Source organism: Taudactylus pleione, unplaced genomic scaffold (genome assembly GCF_031769625.1).
Source record: "Taudactylus pleione unplaced genomic scaffold, aTauple2 ptg000471l, whole genome shotgun sequence".
Classification (NCBI taxonomy): Eukaryota; Metazoa; Chordata; class Amphibia; order Anura; family Myobatrachidae; genus Taudactylus; species Taudactylus pleione.
The window spans coordinates 4,309,589-4,333,140 of record NW_028284873.1 but is presented as its reverse complement, the minus strand read 5'-3'; the positions used below and the strand labels follow the sequence as shown (position 1 = coordinate 4,333,140).

General features: G+C 46.4%; 1 protein-coding gene across 1 annotated transcript in view; it reads left to right on the top strand.

Moving 5' to 3' along the window:
* The first annotated feature begins 3,090 nt into the window (after positions 1–3,090).
* Positions 3,091–23,552, top strand: part of ACER1 (alkaline ceramidase 1) — a 78,666-nt gene continuing 58,204 nt past the window's right edge. The window contains exon 1 of the mRNA XM_088448892.1: positions 3,091–3,186. Within this exon, the coding sequence (XP_088305018.1) occupies positions 3,091–3,186 (96 nt within the window). The remainder of the gene's footprint in view (positions 3,187–23,552) is intronic.

Genomic DNA, 23,552 nt, shown 5'->3' with positions numbered 1-23,552 from the left:
GTAAGATCTAATAATTAAAAACAACTATACATTCATATAAGCACGCACTAACCTTGAGACCGTTGGCTGCACAGGTTCCAGCACTGTCGGCTGATGTAGTTCCATTTTGTTCTGCTAAACTTGATCTGCAGCCCTACTCTCACCATACTCTATACTGGCACACCGGATTGCCAGCAGCAGGGCCGGCTCGAGGCATGTTTGACCAGTGCGGTCGAACAGGGGCGCAACGCCATAGAGGGCGCACCACCCCAACCATCCCGATTTTCAGCGGGACAGTCCCGTTTTTTAGGCACTGCCCCGCTGTTCAACTCACGGCCCGAAGTGCCCAGCCGGTGGTCTGGAGATTGAGTACCCCCAAACCGCAGCTGTGCGGTGGTGCCGGCCCTGGAGAAGAGGAAACATTCAGTGCAGTGAAAGGGCAGGGGGCAGCCCAGCTACTGAAGGAGTGCTGGGATCGCCCCCAGCCTGATGTTAAATGGGAGGCGTGCCGATGTTAAATGGGAGGCGTGCTGCCACTTAGGGGCGTGGTCTATGTAATTAGGCCACACCTCCTTTTCAGATGCGCGCGGTGAAGCCGCACGCAGGGTGAGGGGGCATCGGAGTAACTCTCCGCACAGGGTGCGGCAACACCTGGAGCTGGCCTGCAGCTGCATGTTTCACCATCCAAGACTCTCTGGCCCCCATTTACCAATGAAGGCAAATAACAGAATTTTTCGTTTAGTATCACTGTGATACTAACGAAAAATTCACTGGTATTTACCAATACTTACCCCTCCGGCGATGTACAGCGAAGTCCTCATCGAGGCTTTCCGCAGGGCTGCTCGCGCGACTGTCCATCTGCACATGTGCATGGCACGAGAACCCGGCAGTGCCTGGAAGGCTTTGCTGAAGTTGGAAAGGCAGCGCCAGGTCCCCATTGCAGTCTATGGGGATCGCATCGCTCTTGCTATCTGAAAGATGGCGATAGTGATGCTGTGCACAGTGGTAATCTTAGATTACGGCTGTTTGTTAAATGCAAAAATTAAGACATAACCCCTTTAGCGAGTGCTAAAGGGGTTATGCTTCCTTGGTAAATGAGGGCCTCAGTATCTCTCCCCAACCAAACAGCATTATCCCCTCATATCTCGTTTGTCTCATGTGCTCTATCCTCCATCCTATATCTCCGGCTCTTTAGCTCCTTTATCTTTATGTTTACTCTTTGCTCTCCATCTTTTTTCCTCCTGATTGATCCCTCCCTTCCCCCCAACTCTCTCTGTTCTGGCTGTAACCACCCACTATTGTCCCACCCCCACCCTCCCAGGTAACTCTCTCTCTCTTCTACCTTTAAACCCCCGTTGCTCCTCTTCTGGCCCACCCATCTGATAGTCCAGCCTACCCCCTCTCATCTAGCCCGCCCCCTTTCCTCATCCAGCCAGCTCCTTCTCATCTTGCCCGCTCCCTCTCTCCTCCCTCCTCATCTGGGCCGCCACCTCTCCTCGTCCAGTTTGCCTCCTCTCCTCTTGCTCTGCCGTGCATAATAGCAGCCAGCAAATGCACGGCTGCAGGGCAGGTGGACCTGAGAGAGGGGAGCTTGGTACACATATCTCAGTGCCGCCCCTTAATTCAACTCTGCCGTGGTGCTGCCTGCTCCCAAGGATGTCCAAAACAGACACCAAAACAGCAGTTTGACTTTTGCAGACAGTGCTGCATGACTGGGTGCAGGGGGAGAGGCGGCCCTGGAGGCAGGTTAGGCCCCATAGCAGCCACACCCCCTGCACCAATGGTAGTTACACCTATGTGTAGAATGTAGGCGGGATTAATATCCCAAATAAGAGAAAGCAGCTCCTGACATATGTGTGCAAACTGGGGATGGATGTGTTGATACAACAGCAAACCCATCTGCTGGAGCCTGAATTTTTGAAACAGAACATTTTTGGTTACATTGTGATATCATAAGCCACCTATTCCTCAAAAAAATTGGAGTTGTAAAGTTAGGTAAAAATCAGCTCTTCCATCAGCTCCATTGGTCCTATGTAGATTCCTAAGAAAGGTTAACCATATCTGTGGCCACTATTATGGTAAACAAATCTGTTTTTTTTGTAATCTTTAAGCAGGGCTGGAACTAGGATTTTTGTCACCCAGGGTAAGGCAGTAATTTGAAGCAGATGAGGTTGGAGATATAGGGAGCAGTGGAGTTAGAGAGGGCCTTGTATGTGTAGATGAGGAATTTGAAGAGGATTCTGTAGGGGAATGGGTGTCAGTGCAGGTTTTAGCGGGGGGGGAGTGGGGGAAGTGGAATCAGGGCCGGCTCCAGGGTTCTGAGCACCCTGTGCCGGCTCTTGAGAGAGTGCCCTAACTGAATTTTAGGCGTGACCTAATTACCATAGGCCATGCCCCCTGTGTGACATTATTTGGAGGCATGCCCGCATGGCACGCCTCCAAATAACGTCAGGCTGGGGGTGAAGCCCAGCACTCCGTCACTGGCTGGGCTTCCCCCAGTCCTCTCCCATCCATTCACTCTCTGGGGGTCCGGCACCGCCGCACAGCTGCGGCGGTGGGGGTCCCCAGCCTCCCGATTTGACAGTAATGCACCTCCCCCTGTGTCCCTCCAGCAGCAGAGCTCAGAGTCTGTCAGTCTCCCATAATGCCATGTGCAATGATGTCACGAGGTGTGATATTGTCACACACGGCACCGGCATTCTGGGAGACTGAGACTCCCAACAGCCGCGTCCCCTCAAATTCGGTGCCTGTGGCACGTGCCGGTGCTGCCGCACAGAGCAAGATCCCCTGCGGCCATCCACTGCAATCGCTGTTTGCCGGGCGCCCGCTACTATGTATATTAGTAGCGCTGCGCCCGGCTCCTTCACTGCAGCCCTACCTGTCTGTCACTCTCAGCTCCGCCTCCCCTAGTTCCCGCACTCTCTGTAGAGATGGGAGAGACGTCATGACGTCAGTTAAAAATCCCATCTAGAAAAGAAAAAAACTTTCAGAAATGACTCTTCTTGTATAACCCTGTGTAGTATGAAATAAAGGATAATAATAATAATAATAATAATAATAATAATAATATTAATAATCAGTCTTGATTTTTTGTTGTCTCTTCCATGCAGAATGCCTCCCAGTATATTTGCAAGGCATAGCTCAGAGATTGACTGGTGTGAAGCAAACTACTTGCATTCTGAATATGTGGCAGAATACTACAATACGGTAAGCTCACATGAAGGACTTTTTTGAAGAACAAATAATAAATATTTATGAGAATACAACATATGGATTCACTAGGGAGTAGTGATATTACTTAGACAACCACTCAGAGCCTTACAATCTCACCCCAAATTGTAATTCAAACTTCTAAACAACTAAAACAGTTTATTTTCAGTGGTAATCAGTCACTTACACAAAAAAGAACTGTTGTTCGATATGTATTTATTGTACATTAAATATTTTTAGCTCATACCAAATACCATTGGGTGATAAATGGTTGTATAAGGCACCAAGGGGTCTATTTACTAAGCTGTGTTAGGAGATATAGTGAACGGTGATAAGATACCAGCCAATCAGCTCCAGCCATTTTTCAAACACAGCCTGTGACATGACAGTTAGGAGCTGATTGGCTGGTACCTTATCACCGTTCACTTTATCTCCTAACAAAGCTTAGTAAATAGACCCCCAAGGGTTAGAGGGTACCTAAAACACTGAATGAATTACATAATGTCACTCATCCAGCATTTGTAATTCCCCAATCATGCCCAAACATGGAGGGCTGGCTGCTGACATGAAGGAGAAGCAGTCAGTATGAGAAGAAAGAGACATAAAGACCTATCAGTACACAAAAATGCACTTTCCTATATGTACATATGTACATGAAAATATAGGACGTGGGTGGCAAAAAGTATCTATAGATACTGCAAGGAGCCATATCCATCATACATGCCCATCAGACATCTGCTTTATCTCTAAGGACGGTACTTCCCGAATGACCGCTTCACCGCTGGATTTCCCTATAGAAATCCCGGTGCTGATCGCTCATTGGTGAGAACCGCTCATTGGCTGAAAGGCGGAAGTCTCACTTCTCTTAGCGAATGAGCGCTCAGCACCGGGATTCTATAGTGAAATCCTGCAGCGGAGCGGTCATTCGGGAAGTACCGTCCTTAGAGTACAGTACTTAGTTCACGGGTCTGAGAATTTTCGTTTTTTATTTTGTCAAGACCGAGAATACCTACATGGAACGAAGATGACGCGATCTATGCATAGGAGGAGGTGAGTATGGATTTTTTTTACAGGGACCCTATGGATTCCTACTGGACAAGAGGACATGATGGGATACATAGGTGAGTATGTGAAATAGTGAGTGTGAGTGTGTATATGTGTGCATGCATGTATGTTTTCATAAACTTGTATTTTCTACGGTGTGTGTGTTCTGTGTTTTTTTAATATTGCTTTTTATGTGGAACTACAGGTACCAGCGGGTCCGTAATGATGCACATGCTGGTACTTGTGGTTCTCCAAGTACCAGCATGTGGGGGAGGCTTGCTGGGACCTGTAGTTCCACAGCAAAAGACAATATTTTTAACTCTTTACTTGCACCACACTATACACTATCAACCCGGCACCCACCGCTCCAGGGGTGCCGGGGATGGCCCCAGGCCATCAGCCTAAGTCTAGGCTGCCCTGGAGAGCAGGACCCCTTTGATGCAGGGGTCCCCAGCTCCCCAGGGATCCCTGGCGTGGGTTGACTAGCGGTCAGGTGTAATGCTTTGGCTGGGGGGCCCCGGTGAAAGGGTTCCCCTTGCTATGGCAAACCCCCCCCCTCGCTAGAAAAAATATAGTGCTGGTTCTACAATTTACAATGGAACCCTACGCATTTTTTTCCCATGTATTTCCAGAACCAGGACCGGAAAAGAGCCCAGTGCTGGTTGCGCTAACTATAGGGGACCCCTACATCGTTTGTCCCCTGTATTTTGGCAACCAGGACTGGCTTGGATTAGCCTGGTGCTGATTGTGCTTAATTCAGGGGGCCCCTACATCATTTGTCCCCTGTATTTAGCACAACCAGCACTGGGTCTCCATAGCCCGGTGCTGGTTGTACTTTTGGGAGGGAGGGCACTCCGTTTATATTTTTAAATTTTACACGGGTTTTAATTCTTTTTAAACTCAGCAGCACAGACGGCTCTCACTGATCATGTCCGTGCTTCTGTTTTTTTTTTTTACAAACAGATGCATGTATCATGGATCTCCCTATCGCACACAATTTAATGAATATGCAAATCATTAGATCGTGCACAATAGATCTGGTGTACATCATGCAGCTTTTGCTGCACATTGTTCACTGGAGCTGCCGGGGAGAGTTCAAGGGAGATCACAAACGAGATTGGATCGAAATGAGATTGGATAGTTTGCAAATCGTACTATGTGCAGGCCCCTTAAGTTTGCTTTACCGCAGTTTGGAATTACTATACAGTATATTTAGTCTGAAATGATATCTAAAATTTGTGATAGCTCACTGTATAATATGTTTTATTTTATATGTAACTATAGGATGTAGTTATGAGACTGGTGGCCGTGATGCCACCGGTCTCAATAATGAAAGGGAAATCCCGGCAAGGGATTTAAGATAGGCATCAAAATACTGATGCCTACCTTAATTCCGCGCCAGAATGCCAAAGGACGCCAGCCTGGACGAGGTAAGTCTGGGGTACTCTTAGCGTTAGTCGCCGTGGGGGGGAGGTGGGGGGAGTGTTAGGTTTCGGGAGCGTAGCAGATTAGGGTTAAGATTTGGGGGGGTGCTTAGGGATGGGCACCCCTAGGTGGGGGGGTTAGGAACTAAGGGGGAAGGGTTAGGTTTAGGCACTAATGGGGAAGGTTAGGGTGCGGGGTGTGGGATGGGGAGGGTTAGGGTTAGGCTACAAGAAGGAAGGGTTAGGGGGGAAGGGGGGTGGGTAAGTATACTTACCTGACCCCTGTCGGGATACCAACCATCAGGATGCCGCTGTTGGTATTCTGACAGGAGGCATCCCGACAGCCGGAATTGCATACCCATTCCGTAAATATATAGTAAGGATTTATTAATCATTAATAAAAATACACAGGCACAAATTAGAACTCACCTTTACCTGTTAGGAGACATAACTTAGATGTAGGTGGGTTAATAAATATAAATATAAATGCATGTGTAATAAATAATGCCAACAAAGCTAGTTAGTCAGGAAAAGGGGAAAAGAAGTCTGGTTACATGTCTGTAATGATTAACAATGAGATACTGTATGCAAACAGTTGAGAGGATTTTGACAATGTGCATCAACAATATCTAAAATCCATAAAATGAGCTTATCAGTTTGAGCAAACCCCAGAAGTGATGAGAACACAGAGACCATTCTGTCATACCGCAGGCTTGTGTCATTTCCTGTAACCAGTGTTGTTATGTTATTAGAGAGGTCAGAGGAAAGAGACCACACTGGTTCAAGCTGACAGCAAAATAGCAGTAACTGTTGAACCATGAAGTGGATGGGCAATAGCAGCAGAGGACCACACAAGGGCCCAGATTTATCGGTGAGTGGTATTCTTGTTATCACTCATTACTAATCTTAAATGGTGCTCCAACCGGTATGCAATCGGGAAGCCGACTGCCTAAATACCGGCAGCCGGCTTCCCGACTGTCATATCTCGGCAAGGGTGAAATGCCGGGCGTCTAGATGTAGACGCCCGTATTTCCCTGACGCCGGGAGACCGGAGCCCGGCATCCCGATCGTAGTGACGCCGGGCGCCGCGAGCGGACAGCCGCGGGGGGGGGAGGGTTAGGGTTAGGGCTCCCGGGGGGGATTTAGGGTTAGGTACCCCCCCCGGGGGACTTAGGTTTAGGCAGCGGGGAAGGGGGTGGTTAGGGTTAGGCACTTAGAGGGGGGATTAGGGTTAGGCACTTGGGGGGGAAGTTAGGGTTAGGCACCCCTAAGGAGGGTTAGGGTTAGGGGGGTTAGTAGATACTCACCTATCCACGATCGGGATTTCCAGCGCTGTCGGACTTCCGCTGCATCGAACTCTGCTCATATCTACCTACGAATCTACTAAAACCGTTGTGTGATAGTGTAATACTATCACTTCTTCCTCGTCGGCCGGCGAACACATCACCGGGGGGTGAGGGCAGTGGCATCCCTACCAGTGGTGACAATCGGTGCAGAGAGGGTTGTAGTGCGCACAATGAAGCTGTGTGACAGCAAAAAAGGGGCAAGGCCTGGGGCATGGCCTCACGGCCTGAACCCGCGTTTTAGGCAGTCCAAGGGTCCTGGAGATTGCGGACTACCTCCGGGGACCAGTCAGTGTCAGGCTCCCTCACTGTGTCAGGAGCTGAGTGCTGCAAGTAATGCTACAGTGCAGCACCCAGCTCCTGTCACTGAGGAGGAGTCAGCACTTTGGTTTCACCCCTCGGCGGGTGACACCTGGGTGCGGCCCGCACCCCCCACACCTCCCTTGTGACGCCACTGGGTGATGGTGAGAGATCCGGTGGTAACGCCATTTGGAGATTGCGTTATTCTATCGAGGCCAAGCTCCGGAATGTTTCATCTTGAAGTACCAACTCAGTGCACAGTTTACACTTGCAGATATACTGAAAAAGAACAGAAAGGAGCGCTGTCTACATAGGGAGAACATTTGTATTATTAGATCATCACAATAAAATAAAAATATTTTCTAAAAATTTTTTATTCGCATTATTACATCATAAAAAACGTCTGCTTACGTATATACTTTTATCTATCGATTGTATATGGAACTTGTAATTACATGCAATTTGTAAATAATAAAGCATTTGGAAAACTTATGTTGATATCGTCTGAATCAAAACACACAGCTGTCTTTTATGTAAAAATCCACAGTGGTCTGTGTATCTCAGTGCAAGTAACTGTATATAAATTGATCTGCAATAAGTATCAGCATCTGTTACTTTGTTACTATTTAGATTTTGTTGCCTCTCCACACATTGTAGCAAATTTACATACAATAGAATTACCAAAAGCAGTGGTTTGTGTTTTTCTAACAACCGTCCATACACATAGGCCCTGATTCAGAGCCGGACGCTCTGACCAGAGCGCTCGCTCTGAATCAGGGCCCACCTCCATTAATATGGAGCGTCCTCCTGGACGCTCGTATAGCTGTGGGTCACCACCCACAGCATATACGAGTGTGCAGGATGATGGTCGCGATGGTCTTGACCATCGCGACCATCGAAACTGCGAGCAAAAGCCTGCGGTTGGGTTTTTCAACCGCAAGGCCAGGAGTGATTTTGGCTCTATCAGAGCCAAAATCACTCCCACTGACATCACTAGTGATGTCAGTGGGGCCGGCTTCAGACGGTAGGCGTTCCCATGGGAATGCCTCCGTCTGGCAGGCACGCCCCGACACGCCCACCAAAGGGGGTGTGCTGTCAGTCACCATCGACAGCACGCCCTCTTTGATGAGACACTCCGAGCGAAGGAAAGTCCTTCGCTCGTCGGGTCTCGCACACGCGCACGACGGAGCTCCCTCCATCGTGCGCATGCGCAGTGCGGACCATCGACCCACTTGCGAGCGGACAGCCGCTCGCGAATGGGTCTGAATGAGGGCCATAGTCATTTCTCACCCTGTAGTGGTGTTTCCAGTTCTTAAAAGTATTTAGCCCTCCAAGGTGCTGTGCTGCCTGCCGTACAGACCTTTTAACCGGCGGGCACCCAGATAATAATATGTGCCTCTATATTACTACTTATGAAGAAGGCTCAGCTGTGATCAATGTTGAACTGGCAGTCGGAGGTGGGAGCTGGCTCACAAATCTCTGCACTGTCAGGCGTGGCGTATCGCCGATAGTTGGAATACAGAAACAGGGATCATAGGCTGACAGTTACAGCCCTGGCAGGAATGCTGCAGCTTGCTCCTGATCATTCTACCTTTCCATCACCGCTGGTGTCAGGAGTCCCATCAGGGGCGTATCTATAATGGGTGCAGGGTGTGCGGTGCACACGGGCCCCTGGATCCAGGGGGGGCCCGCACCGCACACCCTGCACCCATATTATTTAAAACTCACCTGTCTGTGGTCCCGCACCGGGTGTCAGCGCTGCACAGAACACTGGAAAATGGCCGCTGCGGCCACTCTAGTGCCCTGAATCTACTGCTTCTGCGGTGACGGCCAGCCGCGTCAGTCGGCTGCCGGCCGCCGGGGAGAGATGCTCCTGAGTCCCATGGTGACATAAGCAGCTCGGCAGTGATGGACTGATGCAGCCTGCCACTTTGATGGAGGTAAAGATGGTTAAAAAAAGTAGGCTAACACCGTTGGCCAGTGTCCGCCTACTTATCGTTCAGTTGGGGGGAAAGTTGGAAACTAATGGTGCATACACATGGCTAGAGTTGCTAGACCAACGATGAACGATTTCAGTGATTTGACCAACGATCTCATTAACGATGAACGCCGAAAGATTTCTGACAGTATTTAAATGAATGATATCGGACATAACTCGCGTGGACACCAGTTACCGTTACCGCTGTCTCTGCGAATTTCTTTTTGTACATATCGGGGATATTTTTTATATAAATGAAAATATCCCCTGCGAGTAGGGCCGACAATAATCATGGCAGTACTGTGATTATTGTTACATAGATCCCTAAATCTGAAATATTAAAACACAACTCCTGAATCATAATGCTACCCAGAGTACAGATGATATTTGGGCATTTTGTATCTGCTGCACTACACGTGAGCACATGGTTAAGTAACATTGTGATTTGGAGAAGAGCCATTCCCATTGGATTATAAATATATTGCGCAATTGCGGGTGGATGGCAAAACTCAGAGACTTGTAAGCAGGCTAAATACACAGCCTTATTATGTTGATGATTCGGGTATATAAAGGTTGTGTCTTTAGCCTGCTTGCAAGCCTCTGAGTGCTGCCATCCACCTGCACCTGGGATGTCTTCTCATAAAGGGCAATTGTCTGTATACTTTATATATAAATTTGGAACTAACTCTCTCTCTCGCTATATAATAGATATATATATATATATATATATATATATCTACATACAGTATATATATATATATATATATATATATAAAATATATATATGCAGACACACACCACAAAGAATAAAGGTGGTACTCAGAGACTTGATATTGTGTAATAAAATTATGTTTTTATTAAATGCTTCGAGGAACAGAACCGCTTCCTTAGGATGCACAACGGTGATAACAAAGAAGATTACTTTAATACAGAGCAATTATGCAGACTCTCCCCCTTCAGCCACGTGGATGGCAGACACATTTCCGGTAATCACCAACCGGCTGAATCAGCACTCAGCTAGTGACATCATAATAGCTGCGCCGGGTTCCGTGGTCATGTGAATATTCTGGGCACTAGTTGTCATGGCATATGTATGTATATATATATATATATATATATATATACTGTGTATATGCAGTATATATATATATATATATATATATACACACACATACACACACATGTGAACTGGGGGCACTACAGTGTGTTTAACACATTTGTGGTGCCGAGAGTATTTTGCGTTGTACTTTTACTGTATATCTTATTGACAATTTTATTGGTAGGGGCCCCACAAGTTAGTTGCCCTGGGACCCCCACACTAGTATGGAGACCTCCTGATTTCCCGATTCATTAAACTCCAAAAATACTTAATTTTCGGAATTTGATTTGAAGAATGGACGACGTATTCAGATGGCACCTGGTCTCGATGCCTGCTCCTTCCTACGGGAACTAGTGCCAGGTTGTGATGAGAGATCTCTTTATATCACACTGACCCTGTTTGGATCCCTCCGTGACATGTGCATGTGCAGAAGCTCATTCTGACTGCTGCCCGATCGGAGCTGGGATTTGGGATGCCCCTAGGCATTTGTCTATAATACTGATGCCTAGGGTCGGCTCTGTGGGTCTGATACTGGTGGGAGTAAACAATAAAAAGCAAGTACATCATGTTGCACTACAGGTGGCCAGATGTAAAATTTGCAGAGAGACTTAGATTTGAGAGGGGCGTGTCCAAACTGACATCTAATTTGCAGTGTAAAGCTGGCCACACATCTAAAGATTATCTGTCCAACCAGCCAACTAGTTGACTGGTTGGAATGAAAATCTGGTAAGGGATGAAAGCAAATGACAATCAGCAATTTGCTCCCAAACGCCGGAAAATGGACAAAAACTGTTGTTTGAACAAATTGTTTAGATCAAACATTTAACAAACTTGTCTAATGACCATTTTCATCTGTTTTATGGCATTTAGGAGCAAATTGCTGATCAACAGTTACTCCCATCCGTTACCAGATTTTCATTCCAACCAATCAACAAGTTGGCTGGTTGGATGTAAGTTGGTCTAGTGTGTGGCCAGCTTAAAAATAAAGGTTTAGTACTTGTGGGTTGCCCCATATTCCCCCCACCCCACCCTCCCAAACCCCCAGGCAGACCAATTTTTCACTTTTTTTTTCCTCTCTGAAACAGAAATACCTTTCTCTGGACCTGATTTAGAGGTGGACGCAATGCAGATGTTTGTGCAGCTGAGCAATTATTAACAAAAAATCCTGGAAACCCCTACAGCATGTGCATACCACTGAGTGTGTGCAGAGACTCCTGCTGCATATGGGATCGCTCCCATTTCAACTGGTGGTAGCAAGCCATGGACGTTCCCGGGCAGTTACTGGGAGGTGGCCTTAAAAAAAGGTAATCTCTTGGTCATATACAGGCCATGTTCAGAGGATTTTCAGAAGGAGACACTACGTCAGTCATATTCTGTCATGTGACAATGGTGCACTGATGGTGGAGTGTATACAACCGCTGGCAGAGTTGCACTGTCCATGAGCATTCAGTGGGTGTCCCAGAGCTTGCACAGTCCGTCGTACGCTACAACACAAGGGGGAGGCTGAATCTAGCATTTGCATATTACCGCTGCTGCGACTCTGCAAATAAAATAAAAAGTCCAGGCGCAATCTGCAAAAGCAGAAAACATGCACGGCACTGGGGGTTTTAAACAATGATTAAACTTAACTTCACATCGACGATTAAACAATTTCTCTCCCTGTCCTCAGAAAGCATATACAATGAGAATGCAAACAAGGAGCTTACCTTATACCCCACCACAAGTGTGGTATATCTCAGCTGGCACCAGCATCAGGTCCACGTGACTGGGGAGGTGAGCGGCACGCCTGGATGACGTCACCAGTTCTGTTCCCTAGCGGTTGCCATGTCAACACCTAACACTCTCCCGCAGCTGGATTCTATAGCTAGGGAAAAAAAAGAGTAGTGATGATGATGGTTAAAGTAGAGCACAAGATGAAACATACAACAGTGAGTATGAGGGTACAAAGGCATTAAAACTCAAGCTGGCAAAATAAAATATAATTCCTATAAAGTGCCTGTTGATTAAGACATATTATATTATGCAAATAACACGTCACTATTTTAGTGAGAAAAATAATTAATTATATTAGCCAGCATTAGAGCCTATTATTTGAATAACATGTATAAATGGTGCTAGAAAAATGCATATTACACTAACATTTATATTTAATCATGGAACTGTGGGACTGATTCAGACCCGCTCACTAAGATGCATACTCTCGCTGCTGCCGATGGTATGCAGTGTGTATGCATTGTGCGCATACATATGCATCGCAGTGCACGTGCGCATACCTTAGCTAAAGTTCACAATGCATTCGCTCACTGCGCATAGACAGCCCAGCAGAGTGAGTGACAGGGGAAGCCGTTTGTAGGTGGTAACAGGGGCTGGCCATTAAAAACGGGGGAGTGGAGGTGCAAACGCAGGCGTACCTGAGCACCTCAATGGCGTTTTAGAGGTGTGCATAATTATAAGACAGCATCATAGTACACGTCACCTGGCTTGTTTTTACACTGAAGTGCTCGCAGTGCTTGCGGCAGGGTATGGTCAACCTCAAGCGCTGCAATAGCATCCGATGTACCGATGCGATGGTTGCATACACTACCTGTACATGACGTCCACAAGTGGGCATCTTAAAACAGGCTGGTGGGTGTCTGCATACACTATGTGATCGCTCTCTAAGAAATAATGGTCATGTGAGTTGTGCGTTAGCACTGCCTATGCAATTTGCATACACATCGTGCGAGCGATCGCATCTGAATCAGGCCCAGTATTCAAAAACTATAAGAAAATCAAGGGTAGTAAAAAAGAAAAATTATATTTTAACCCATTGTGAGCAAAGGTTCCTATTGAAAGTCACAGCAGAGTGTTCCAAGAAATTGTTTCATTTAACCCATGGAATGCTACAGTGTTAAGTCTATAAAACCCATGTTGCTTCCAATCTGACCAAAGACGCTCACAGATCACCAACACATAATAGGCACCAGGACATGGTCTATAATCTTATAGTGAAGTGATGCTAGCTGATGACCTTCATCTCTAAAGTGTGCCGCCACATCCATTGGTTTTCTCTCAGTGACAGCTTTTGTAGCAGACCGGTGCAAGGCCATATGTTGTTCTTGATGTCATATAGTGTTCATTCTAGCACCCTGCACCTGTCACAGCCCGTGCAGTTCCTCTTTCCTGCCTGGGTTGTCGCTCTCTGCTCTGGTGCTTCTAGCACACTCAGCTGATGCAACAAACTGCTGAGATACAGACCACAGTGTGCTAGAAGTAGACAGCAACACCCCAGACAGGAAAGAGGAACTGCACGGGTTGTGACAGGTGCAGGGTGTTAGAATGAACACTATCATCCCTACATAATACAGCCCACAAGGACAGATGACAATATATACCACAAACCTGGTATTGCATAAATCCACATGAGGTTTTGCATATGGTTTTCCTGAGTGAGGATGATGAAATAAATGACCAGTAAGCAGGGGTGTTTCTAGAGAGGAGGGGGCCTGTGTGTAGTTTCCGACACGGGCCCCCTCCTCTTTGTCCGGCGGCCGGCAGCGGACTGAGCTGTGCACGGCCAGCGCCGGAGTTATAGACTCTGGGCACTAGAGTGCACCCAGAGTCTATAGAGTATGCACAGGTCACCGGGAAAATGGCTGTGGTGGCCATTTTCCCTGTACTGCACATGCGCAAACAACGGAAAATGGCCGCGGTGGCCATTTTCCAGTCATTTTTAGAGCGCCAGACCCCCGCTCTGACGTGGGACTCCGGAGAGGTAAGTATGCTATGGCTGCAGGGTGAGCGGTGCAGAGCCCCCCTGGACCCAGTGGCTCGTGTGCCCCGCACACCTTGCACCCATTATACATACGCCCCTGCCAGTAAGCATATAGCTACAGGTTACACAGGAATGGCAGCGATAACATCATGTCTTTTGACATCATTTTTTATGCTTGGAGCCGGCAAGAGTGGTGCAAACATCTGGTTTCACACACAAAAGCATATCGGGAGCAGGACTATATTGAAGGGTTTGCGAGCAGTGCCATCACCCTGGGCACATTGCTATCCTGTGGCCTCTACATTTGGCCAGTAGTGTGCAGGCACGCACCCTGCAGTGTGTACAGCCCCCTAGAGCGACCTGGTAGCTCTATACTTTTTCCTGCCAGTGGCCCTGCCCCCTTATGTGATATCACAGCTTTGGGGATGGTGCCAGCACAGGGTAGCTGTGAGTCCTGCTCTGGCTCTGATCGGTAGTACACACATTTAACCTCAGCACAGGGACTTCACAAGATATTGATAAGAATGTCTTTTAAACATAAAGATACCGTGTTGAGGGTATAATGGATTGGGTTGTATACAGAGAAATCTTAGATGAAAAGAAATGCTACCATTTGCAAAAAATAACATGCCCTGAAAATTATTCTAAACGCTGTTTGAAAATGATTTAGGTCTACTTTCATTTTTCACAAATCAATGTATTGGAGTGAAAGTCCTGACCAGTGGCGGCTCCAGAGGTGGGGCTGCAGTGCAGTCCAAAATTCAAATAGGGGAGCCACACCAACTGCCACTCCAAACGCTACCAAACATCTCCAGCTGGGTCTAAATGGCAGTTGGTGTGGCTCCCCTATTTGAATTTTGGACCTAAATCCACTTGGGCATTTGTGGGAAGAACTACACAAGATTCAAGACTACTTAAACCGGGGCACTTTTTCCTGTGCTTTTACAAAGGGAATGGACAAATATTCCTCAGGAACATTTGCTCAATCTTGTTGAATCTGTGTCCCAACAATGCCAGGCTATAATATCAGCAAACTATTTTACAACAAGTACTAGTGCTGTTGTCTTGAAATATCCCGTTTTGTGTTGTTATTTTGTTGCAGGCTATGAATTCAAGTTTTCTACAGAGAAAACACTTATGAGCCTCAGGATATTGTATTTTCTTTATGATCATACACACACAGAGTATACAGTGACCAAAGTTGTTATCAGATTTTATTATTTTATAATATAAAATATATTTGTTATTGACATATATAACATATATATCATATTGTTGATATATATATATATATATATATATATATATATATATCAGTCCATTGGTGACTTTTCAGTCAAAAAGAGGGCACTCACCATAATATAGTGAAAAAAGGTTTAACTTTTAATATAGTTACTTCATCTCACTAAAGCAATACGGTCATCATAATCATAGACGTTTCGACCCATCCAGGTCTTTATCAAGACGAGTTGCGGTGTGTCATCCGTTCAGCACGCTAACCAATAGCATACTAAACAGGCCACCCAGGCTCCCTTAAATACCATCATCAATATACATTAGCACATTAATCAACCTATCACTGCCCACTGATGTCACATACACAGGTGTATCTACCTGCGCCCGATCATCCCTGCTGTGCATCTGGCCAAGGGGAGGGAACTCCCACCAAGCAAACAGGTCCGTATTGGTTCAATAGCTATACATCAACAACCAGCAACCATGCGTGTCACCAACCCAGAAGTACAGCGGTAAGCATAGCACACGCCAACTACTGACGGGGTGTGTAACAGGGGAATAGACACACTCAGTCCCAGCACCTCAGGCCATCTGGTCACACCCGGAATCACCGCGAGTCGAACCCCACAGCAAGACTCCCCGTGATCCATAGCTCTCACTACCCCATGCGTGTCAGCTCTCCGGAAGCTAGTAGCCAGGTAACCATGGAAACCCGTCAGTGCATTGTAGTAGTGTCACCAGCCAGCAACCATGTTTGTCACCAACCCGGAAGTACCGTGATATGTATACCACACATTTTCGGCTAATAGGGTGATACAGGGAAACAAGTATACTTTAACCCAGCACCTCAGATCATCAGGGCATCCACAGCAAACTCCTTATAATCCATGACTCTCACTTCCCCATGCAATTTAAGCACTCCGGAAGTCAGGAGTAAGATTGCCATGGATACCAATCAATACAGTATAATTAACACTACACATATGCAGGGGCACGGTTGTCATGGACATCTGACAGCACAGGATTATCGGAGGATGATAACACCCATGTATCTGAACACACAATAGGTAGCTATATAAACACCCAATATTAATAACATCTCAAAAGGAGCTCTATAGAAGATGTAAAAAACTCTCAGAGCAGTTTTTAAAGGAAAGAGTTCTGTCCGGATCTTTACATATGGACAAGCATCAACCCTAACTAGAAAAAAAGACCCCAAAGCTATATTCACCTAGAGAAAATTGGTTAAACACCATACCCTCTCCAAATAAATCTAAATTAAAGAAACCAGACCATTATGTCTGGATCAACACCTTACCAAGTAAAAACAATCACAAAGACAAACATTAGACAAACATCAAATATCACAACATAACACATAAATGGGACATATTTGTCCCAGCTTAAAATATTGACAACATTTGAGAAAATTGAAAAAACTCTAGGTCGTATTCCATATATTATAAATCTATAGATTAGTCACATTCCAGATTTCATTCAAGACCAGTACTGTAGAAATATCTTAAGCGGATTATTTTCATTTAAACCACCTGGAGTAAAAGTGCCAAGCAAATAGATCCACCGTGCCTCTTTCTTTCTCAGAAGCAATTCACGGTTCCCTCCCCTTCTGAGAAAGAAAGAGGCACGGTGGATCCCAGCAAGGGTGAAATGCCAGGCGTCTAGATGTAGACGCCCGCATTTCCCCGACGCCGGGAGACCGGCGCCCGGCATCACGATCGTAGTGATGCCGGGCGCTGCGAGCGGACAGCCACGGGGGGGAGGGTTAGGTTTAGGGCTCCCGGGGGGGACTTAGGGTTAGGCACCCCCCCGGGAGGTTTAGGGTTAGGCTAGGGGGAGGGAGGGTTAGGCACCCCCGGGGGGGACTTAGGGTTAGGCACCCCCCCGGGGGACTTAGGTTTAGGCAGTGGGGAAGGGGGTGGTTAGGGTTAGGCACTTAGAGGGGGGATTAGGGTTTGGCACTTGGGGGGGAAGTTAGGGTTAGGCACCCCTAAGGAGGGTTAGAGTTAGGGGGTTAGGTTAGGTTAGTGGATACTTACCTATCCACGATCGGGATTTCCAGCGCTGTCGGGCTTCCGCTGCATCGCACTCTGCTTCTGTTGGGCTGCCGCTGACGTTAATCGAACCGCCGGCCATGCGGCCGACAGTATTTCATATCAATTCCCTAAATTTGATGAGACCACTTAAAAAAATTAAAAAATAAATTGTTCTAATGTCGGGAAAAAACACCTGCCGTGGCAATTTAAAAATGCAGAACACATTCTGCAGGGCTAAACGGGGGTACCCAGAGTGAACCACCATATATGGACATCTTTAGGGGGGTCCTAGGAACAAAATCCAAAAATTCCCGAATTTTTAGCGATACCTTTCCGTTGGCTCCCTTTTTCGCTGCTTCCTAATTGAATACGGGGATAAAGCGGGCACGCGCCTTATACTTTATCCCCGGAGAATCAGCGATGTGGAGTGAAAAGTCCAGCACGGACTTTTCGCTCCCAAATTGAATACGGGCCAAAATTCCAGTTTTAAATGGACATTTCAAATATTGAAGGAAAAAAAATTCCAACACCAATTGACGAGGTGTAAAATAGTAATTGCCCTCTTAGTTTTTCATTCAACCAATGAACCGAATTTAATTGATAATTGAGTTCAGTTAGACTAGATATGTTCAGACTTGATTACTGCCCGCCCTGTTGAATCTAAGCATTAGTTAAATAGAACCTTTCCTGCAATGTGAAGTCTGGAAAGGGCTACAAAGCCATTTCTAATGCTCTGGGACTCCAGCAAACCACAGTGAGAGTCCCAGAGCTGGAACAGTGGTGAATCTTCCCAAGAGTGGCAAGCCTGCCAAAATTCCTCCAAGAGAGCCTTGATGACTCATCCAGGTAGTCACAAAGAACGTAGACACAGGTTCATTCCAAATTCAAATTCATTCAAAATGCACCAGATACCTGTAAAAGTGTTCACAAAGTGCTGAGCGACGGTGGAGGAAATCAAGCTCTAAGGGACACTTCCTCCATTTCAAGTGTATGCTATGCTGTCATCCTACAGTGATGCTCTGTCCTTCTCCAAACAATCATATTTCAAGAACCTCATCTCCTCCCAGCCCTCAAACCCCCGACATCTCTTTGTCACTTTCAATTCCCTCCACTGCCCTTCCCCTCCTTGCCTCCCCTCCTTGCTCTCTGCCCTTGACTTTGCCACCTAATTTACATCTAAAATTGACTCTATACATCAGGACATCATATCCTACCAGATCCTCAGCACTCAACTCCCTCCTTTCCTAGATCACCCCTCCCAACCATCTTACCAACTCTGACATCTTTCTCCCCTCTTTCTGAAGAGAAAGTCATGGCCCCCATCTGGTCCTCACCCCCTTACACCTCCCCCTTCAACCCTATCTCTTCCCACCTCCTCCAATACATCTCTCCTTCTGCCTGTTCCCATTATGCCAACCTCTTCAATCTCTCCCTCTCATCTTTCACTGTCCCTTCTGCATTCAAACATGCCGTTGTCTCCCCCATTCTTAAAAAGCTACCCTTGATCGTAACACACTCTCCAACTACCAACCCATCTCTCTCCTTCCTTTTGCTTTCCAGCTCCTTGAGCGTATTGTATACAAATGCCTTACCGCCTTTCTTTCCTCCCACTCCCTCCTTGACTTATTTCAATCTGGCTTCTGTTCTCTCCACTCCACTGAAACTGCCTTCATGAAAGTCAGCAATGACCTCCTTGCTGCCAAATCCAAGGGCCATTACTCTATGCTCATTCTCCTTGACCTCTCTGCTGCTTTTGTGGGCCACCCTCTCCTCTTGCAAATCCTTTACTCCCTTGGTCTACATGGCATTGCCTTCTCCTGGCAGTCCTCCTACATATCTGATCGTACCTATGTTTAAAATGAATAGCAAACAGTCAAGTAACAAATGTTGCAGAGTTACTTTCCAGGTGAAAAGTAATCCTTCTAACCTGACTGGTATTCCAGTAGTCCGACTGTAATAATGAGATGAGCCGCAACCACGGATGGCTGGCCTACGTTGCTCAGCCCGACCAGTGGGGATCTTGTCGATGGAAATAAGGTGGCCACTCCAGAACTCCGTGTTCAGGAAAGCATTCACAAACAACCAATCACAAGTGGTTTGCTAGTGCCAGGGAACATCATAGGGCCTGATTCAAATGTGGATGCAAATGCTGATATTTTCGCAGATTGAGCGATTGCTAGCCATTGCATGTAAACAGCACTGCGCACATGCAGCAATCGAGTTGGGATTATGCTCACACAAATGATTAACTTGCAAAGTGATAGACAGGTAGTCAGGTTGAGGGAGCTAATGGGGGTGGTTAGAGAAACGCAGGCATGTCAGACTGTTTTCTGGGCTTCCATTATTGCTTGCAGCCAGAGAGCCCTAATTCTGTCTAGAGGCTCGCTATGTCTGTGACAGCTTACACTTACTCAGGAGGCTGCTTAATCTGCATTCAGTGTTTCTGGTTTTGTGGAATGGCTCCCTGACAGTGTGCTAATGGCTGCTATGGTTCTCACACAGTTGTGTAAGATCACAGGACTGCTAACTGGAAACAAGACAGAGTTGAGGGATGGCAGTCCTCCCACTACTGGAACTAGCTGGAGTGAGGCTGCAAGCAGATGGTAAGTTATGAAGGACAAGGTTCATTGGCAGCGGCAACAAAACATATAGTTACTGCACAAGGTGGGAATAATTACCAATAAAATATAGAAATGATGTTAGTCGCTCTCTGATGGAATGTATAGGAGACTTGTTGAAATATAAAATCTTGGTTTAATATGCATTAGGACACTTTGTAAAATATAAAACAAGTAAATATAGACACATTCGATTGATAGTACTGTTGATACAATTTACTGTGACTATATTGATACAATAACTGATAAAGCTAAAAAAACAATCCTGTAGCAGCTTGATATAGTCTACACATAAATGAGTGAGCAAGTAGTAGGATAGAGATTGCTGGCATCCCAGCGCTGAACCATAAAAAGGTATCTCAAAAGTATATTATAATATTACCAGCTGATATGATTGCAAATAGCGTGGCCACGCTACTGGTATATCATACATACGATCCTGTGAATAGGTGGGCAGAATCACAATAATAATATTCCAACCTTGCAGTGCCCGTCAGTATTGTTGAGGTCAGTGATGACCGCTGTTTGTGGACAGGCAGGCTGTCTGAGTGGTGAATTCTCCGACTCCTCCGCCACTATTCGGGCTCGTGTGCACCAGATGGTGGTAGGATCAGCAGGTGTTACTGCGAGTTGCTGGACAAGACTTGCCGGGCAATAAGTCCTCCAATTCCTCTGATCACAGACTTGTCTGTAGTGGAGGCGGTAGCAGCCGCTGCGTGAGTGATGGACAGGGCTTGCTGGGCAATTAGTGCTCCAGCTTCTCCAGCAGTCAGGTGCTACTGCGACAAGACTTGCTGGGCAATAAGTCCTCCAATTCCTCTGATCGTAGACTTATCTGTATTGGAGGCGGCAGCAGCCGCTGCGTGAGTGACGGACAGGGCTTGCTGGACAATTAGTGCTCCAGCTTCTCCAGCAGTCAGACAGGTTTCTTTAGAATGGCTGTGGAACGCCCTTGTCAGCAATGTAGTTCCTGGGCTTGGGTTGGAAATGCTGATATGGGTGAGTGTTCATCTATTCAGGATCTCCTGGGAGGCAAGGTCCACGCGTTTCATCCTGTACTATCAGGACTTTTTCAAGACTCACTGGCAGCGGCAGTTGAAGAAGGTCTCAGGTATGTCTTGGGACTATGGTGCAGCTAGGTCGTCAGGCAAGAAGTACCTAGACAATGAATACAAGCTGCAGAGCGGGATTGACCTGGACTATGGTATTGCAGGGTTTACAGGCTAGGACTTGACAGGCTAGGCAACTGCTGTGACTGAACTCGAAAAAAAGGGGTTGATGTATCCTTAGATGCACCTTTCTTTATATAGAAATCGGCAATCTTGATAGTACATTCACCAAAATGTATATTGTTGGACACAGGCAGCTTGTGTATAAGACCGCTGTTCCTATGTTAAATTAATCAATTAAGGATCTCATTTAGATTTGCATCAGTGGAGACCTGCGAGTCATAGGAACTAATTGTAATGATTGACAGCAAGTAGCTGAATTAACACATGTTTAAAAGTTAAAAAAGAGCAAGACACGTTACAGAGGACAGCCGTCTGACGAAGTCTCTGATGAAATGCATTAGGACGTGACACTGAGACTCCATCGGCTCCCCCCAACTCCATGGTTAGCAGCGACGTGGTCCGACCTGCGGCAACCTCTCGAGAAGCAGTGAGCAGCGGGGTGTGTGAACCTGACAGCTTCCAGGGACAACGTGGTGGTCATAGCCGGTGGAAGTATTTTAAAAACACCATGTGGTAACCAGTCCACACTGTTTTATATAAGGTACAAGCGACACTGTCACAGTGCAGTGTTTTATATGTAACCATTTTATTAATTAAAAAAGTTATTGCACTATGAAGCGCCCCCTTTCCATTTATATTTAACAGAATTAAAAAGTGGAGCAGCAATCCAGTTTATGAAGGAAAAAGGGTCTGGTGTCTATGAAGAATCTGATGAATTGACCAAAACACCTGGTCTTGTTGCTGGGATTTGCAGATCAGCTAGTTGTTATCGCATGATCTGTATATTTTGTTTTATATATATATATATATATATATATATATATATATACCTCCAAGTAGAAAAATCGCACACACTTGAAACAAAAGGATAAATGCAATACACTCAAGTCCTATCAAGGACAAGAAAGAGACCAGCACACCAACTGAATATGCAAAAAGTTGTAATATTGTTACATCATAAAATTAGCCATGCTCAAAAAGTAAATCTGGTAAGCTAGCAGTTGATCACATAACAGGAAGCAGTATATTCTGGATACTTAGCGTTAGCCTGGTGACCATTTTTAGCAGCCCTGGGCCCGACGGCCGTTTCGGTGTGCAACCACCTTATGATTAGTCTATGGTTGTTCCCATTCTTTTAATAGGATTAATTTTGACCAATGTAAAAAAAGTAATGAGATATGAGATTAAACTGAGAAGTTTGGACTTTACATTTCCAACTGTACAAAAGTAAGTACATCTACTGTTACTGGCAGGGGCATAACAATACCTACAGGGGCCCCATAGTAAAAAAAATGTACAGGCCCCCCTCTCAGCCCACAGCCCCCCCTCTCAGCCTACCACTCCTGCTCTCGTCCCGTGGAACCCCTTGGCCTGAGCTCCGCCCCCCCGCACCCTCCTCACTCCCCCACTTACCTGATCCATGGTCGCGCTGTGCAGGGCAGGCGCACCTTCTCTCCCGGTAGGCTCAATCTCACTGACTGATGCTGGGATGAGGCGACCACGTCTTCTCCCAGTATCAGTCAATGGGGAGAGCCGGCGGTGGAGCTAACTGGGAAGACGCGACCACGGAGCAGGGGTGGGGGGCGCGACCATGGAGCAGATAAGTGGAGTAGAGGGGAGTGAGGACAGTGATGAGGGACTGAGGAGGGTGCGGAGGGAAGGGACGTGGACAGAGGCCTGGCACCGTAGGTGCATGGGGAGGGCAGGGCCCCGGGTTGGTCCGAGCCCCATAGCAGCCGCACCCCCTGCACCCACGGTAGTTACACCACTGGTTACTGGGGTTGTAAAGAAAGCCTAGGTAGTGATCTTGATAAGCCCTTCATGAATACTTAAACACACTAATACAATTAAGTGTTATAGACCCACATTTTTTGTTCAGAAATTACCTTTCCAGAGAAACATTCAAGAAAACAGAAACTCTCAATGTACATGCTTACTGAATTTACCATATCCATTATTGTCATGATTATATCCTAAGTAGGATAATTAAGTCATGATATGAACATATTACTGCATTTCATGTAAGTATCTCTGCCATTTTCTGGGAGTGATCTGTGGTATGTTTAGTAGACCTGTTAGACAAGTCCATTGTGTAACATATTAGCATATCACCACACTTCTTGCAGTAAAGTTACAGTGCAGATAGGATATGGGCAAGTAAGAACAAAGTTATTAGGTTGCCCATTATTTGATAACAGTAAATCCTGCTGGCCTTCCTCTAGTGTTCTATTGGTTCCTGCCACTCACCTATACCCTTTTTCACTTCCCAAACAACCTGTGT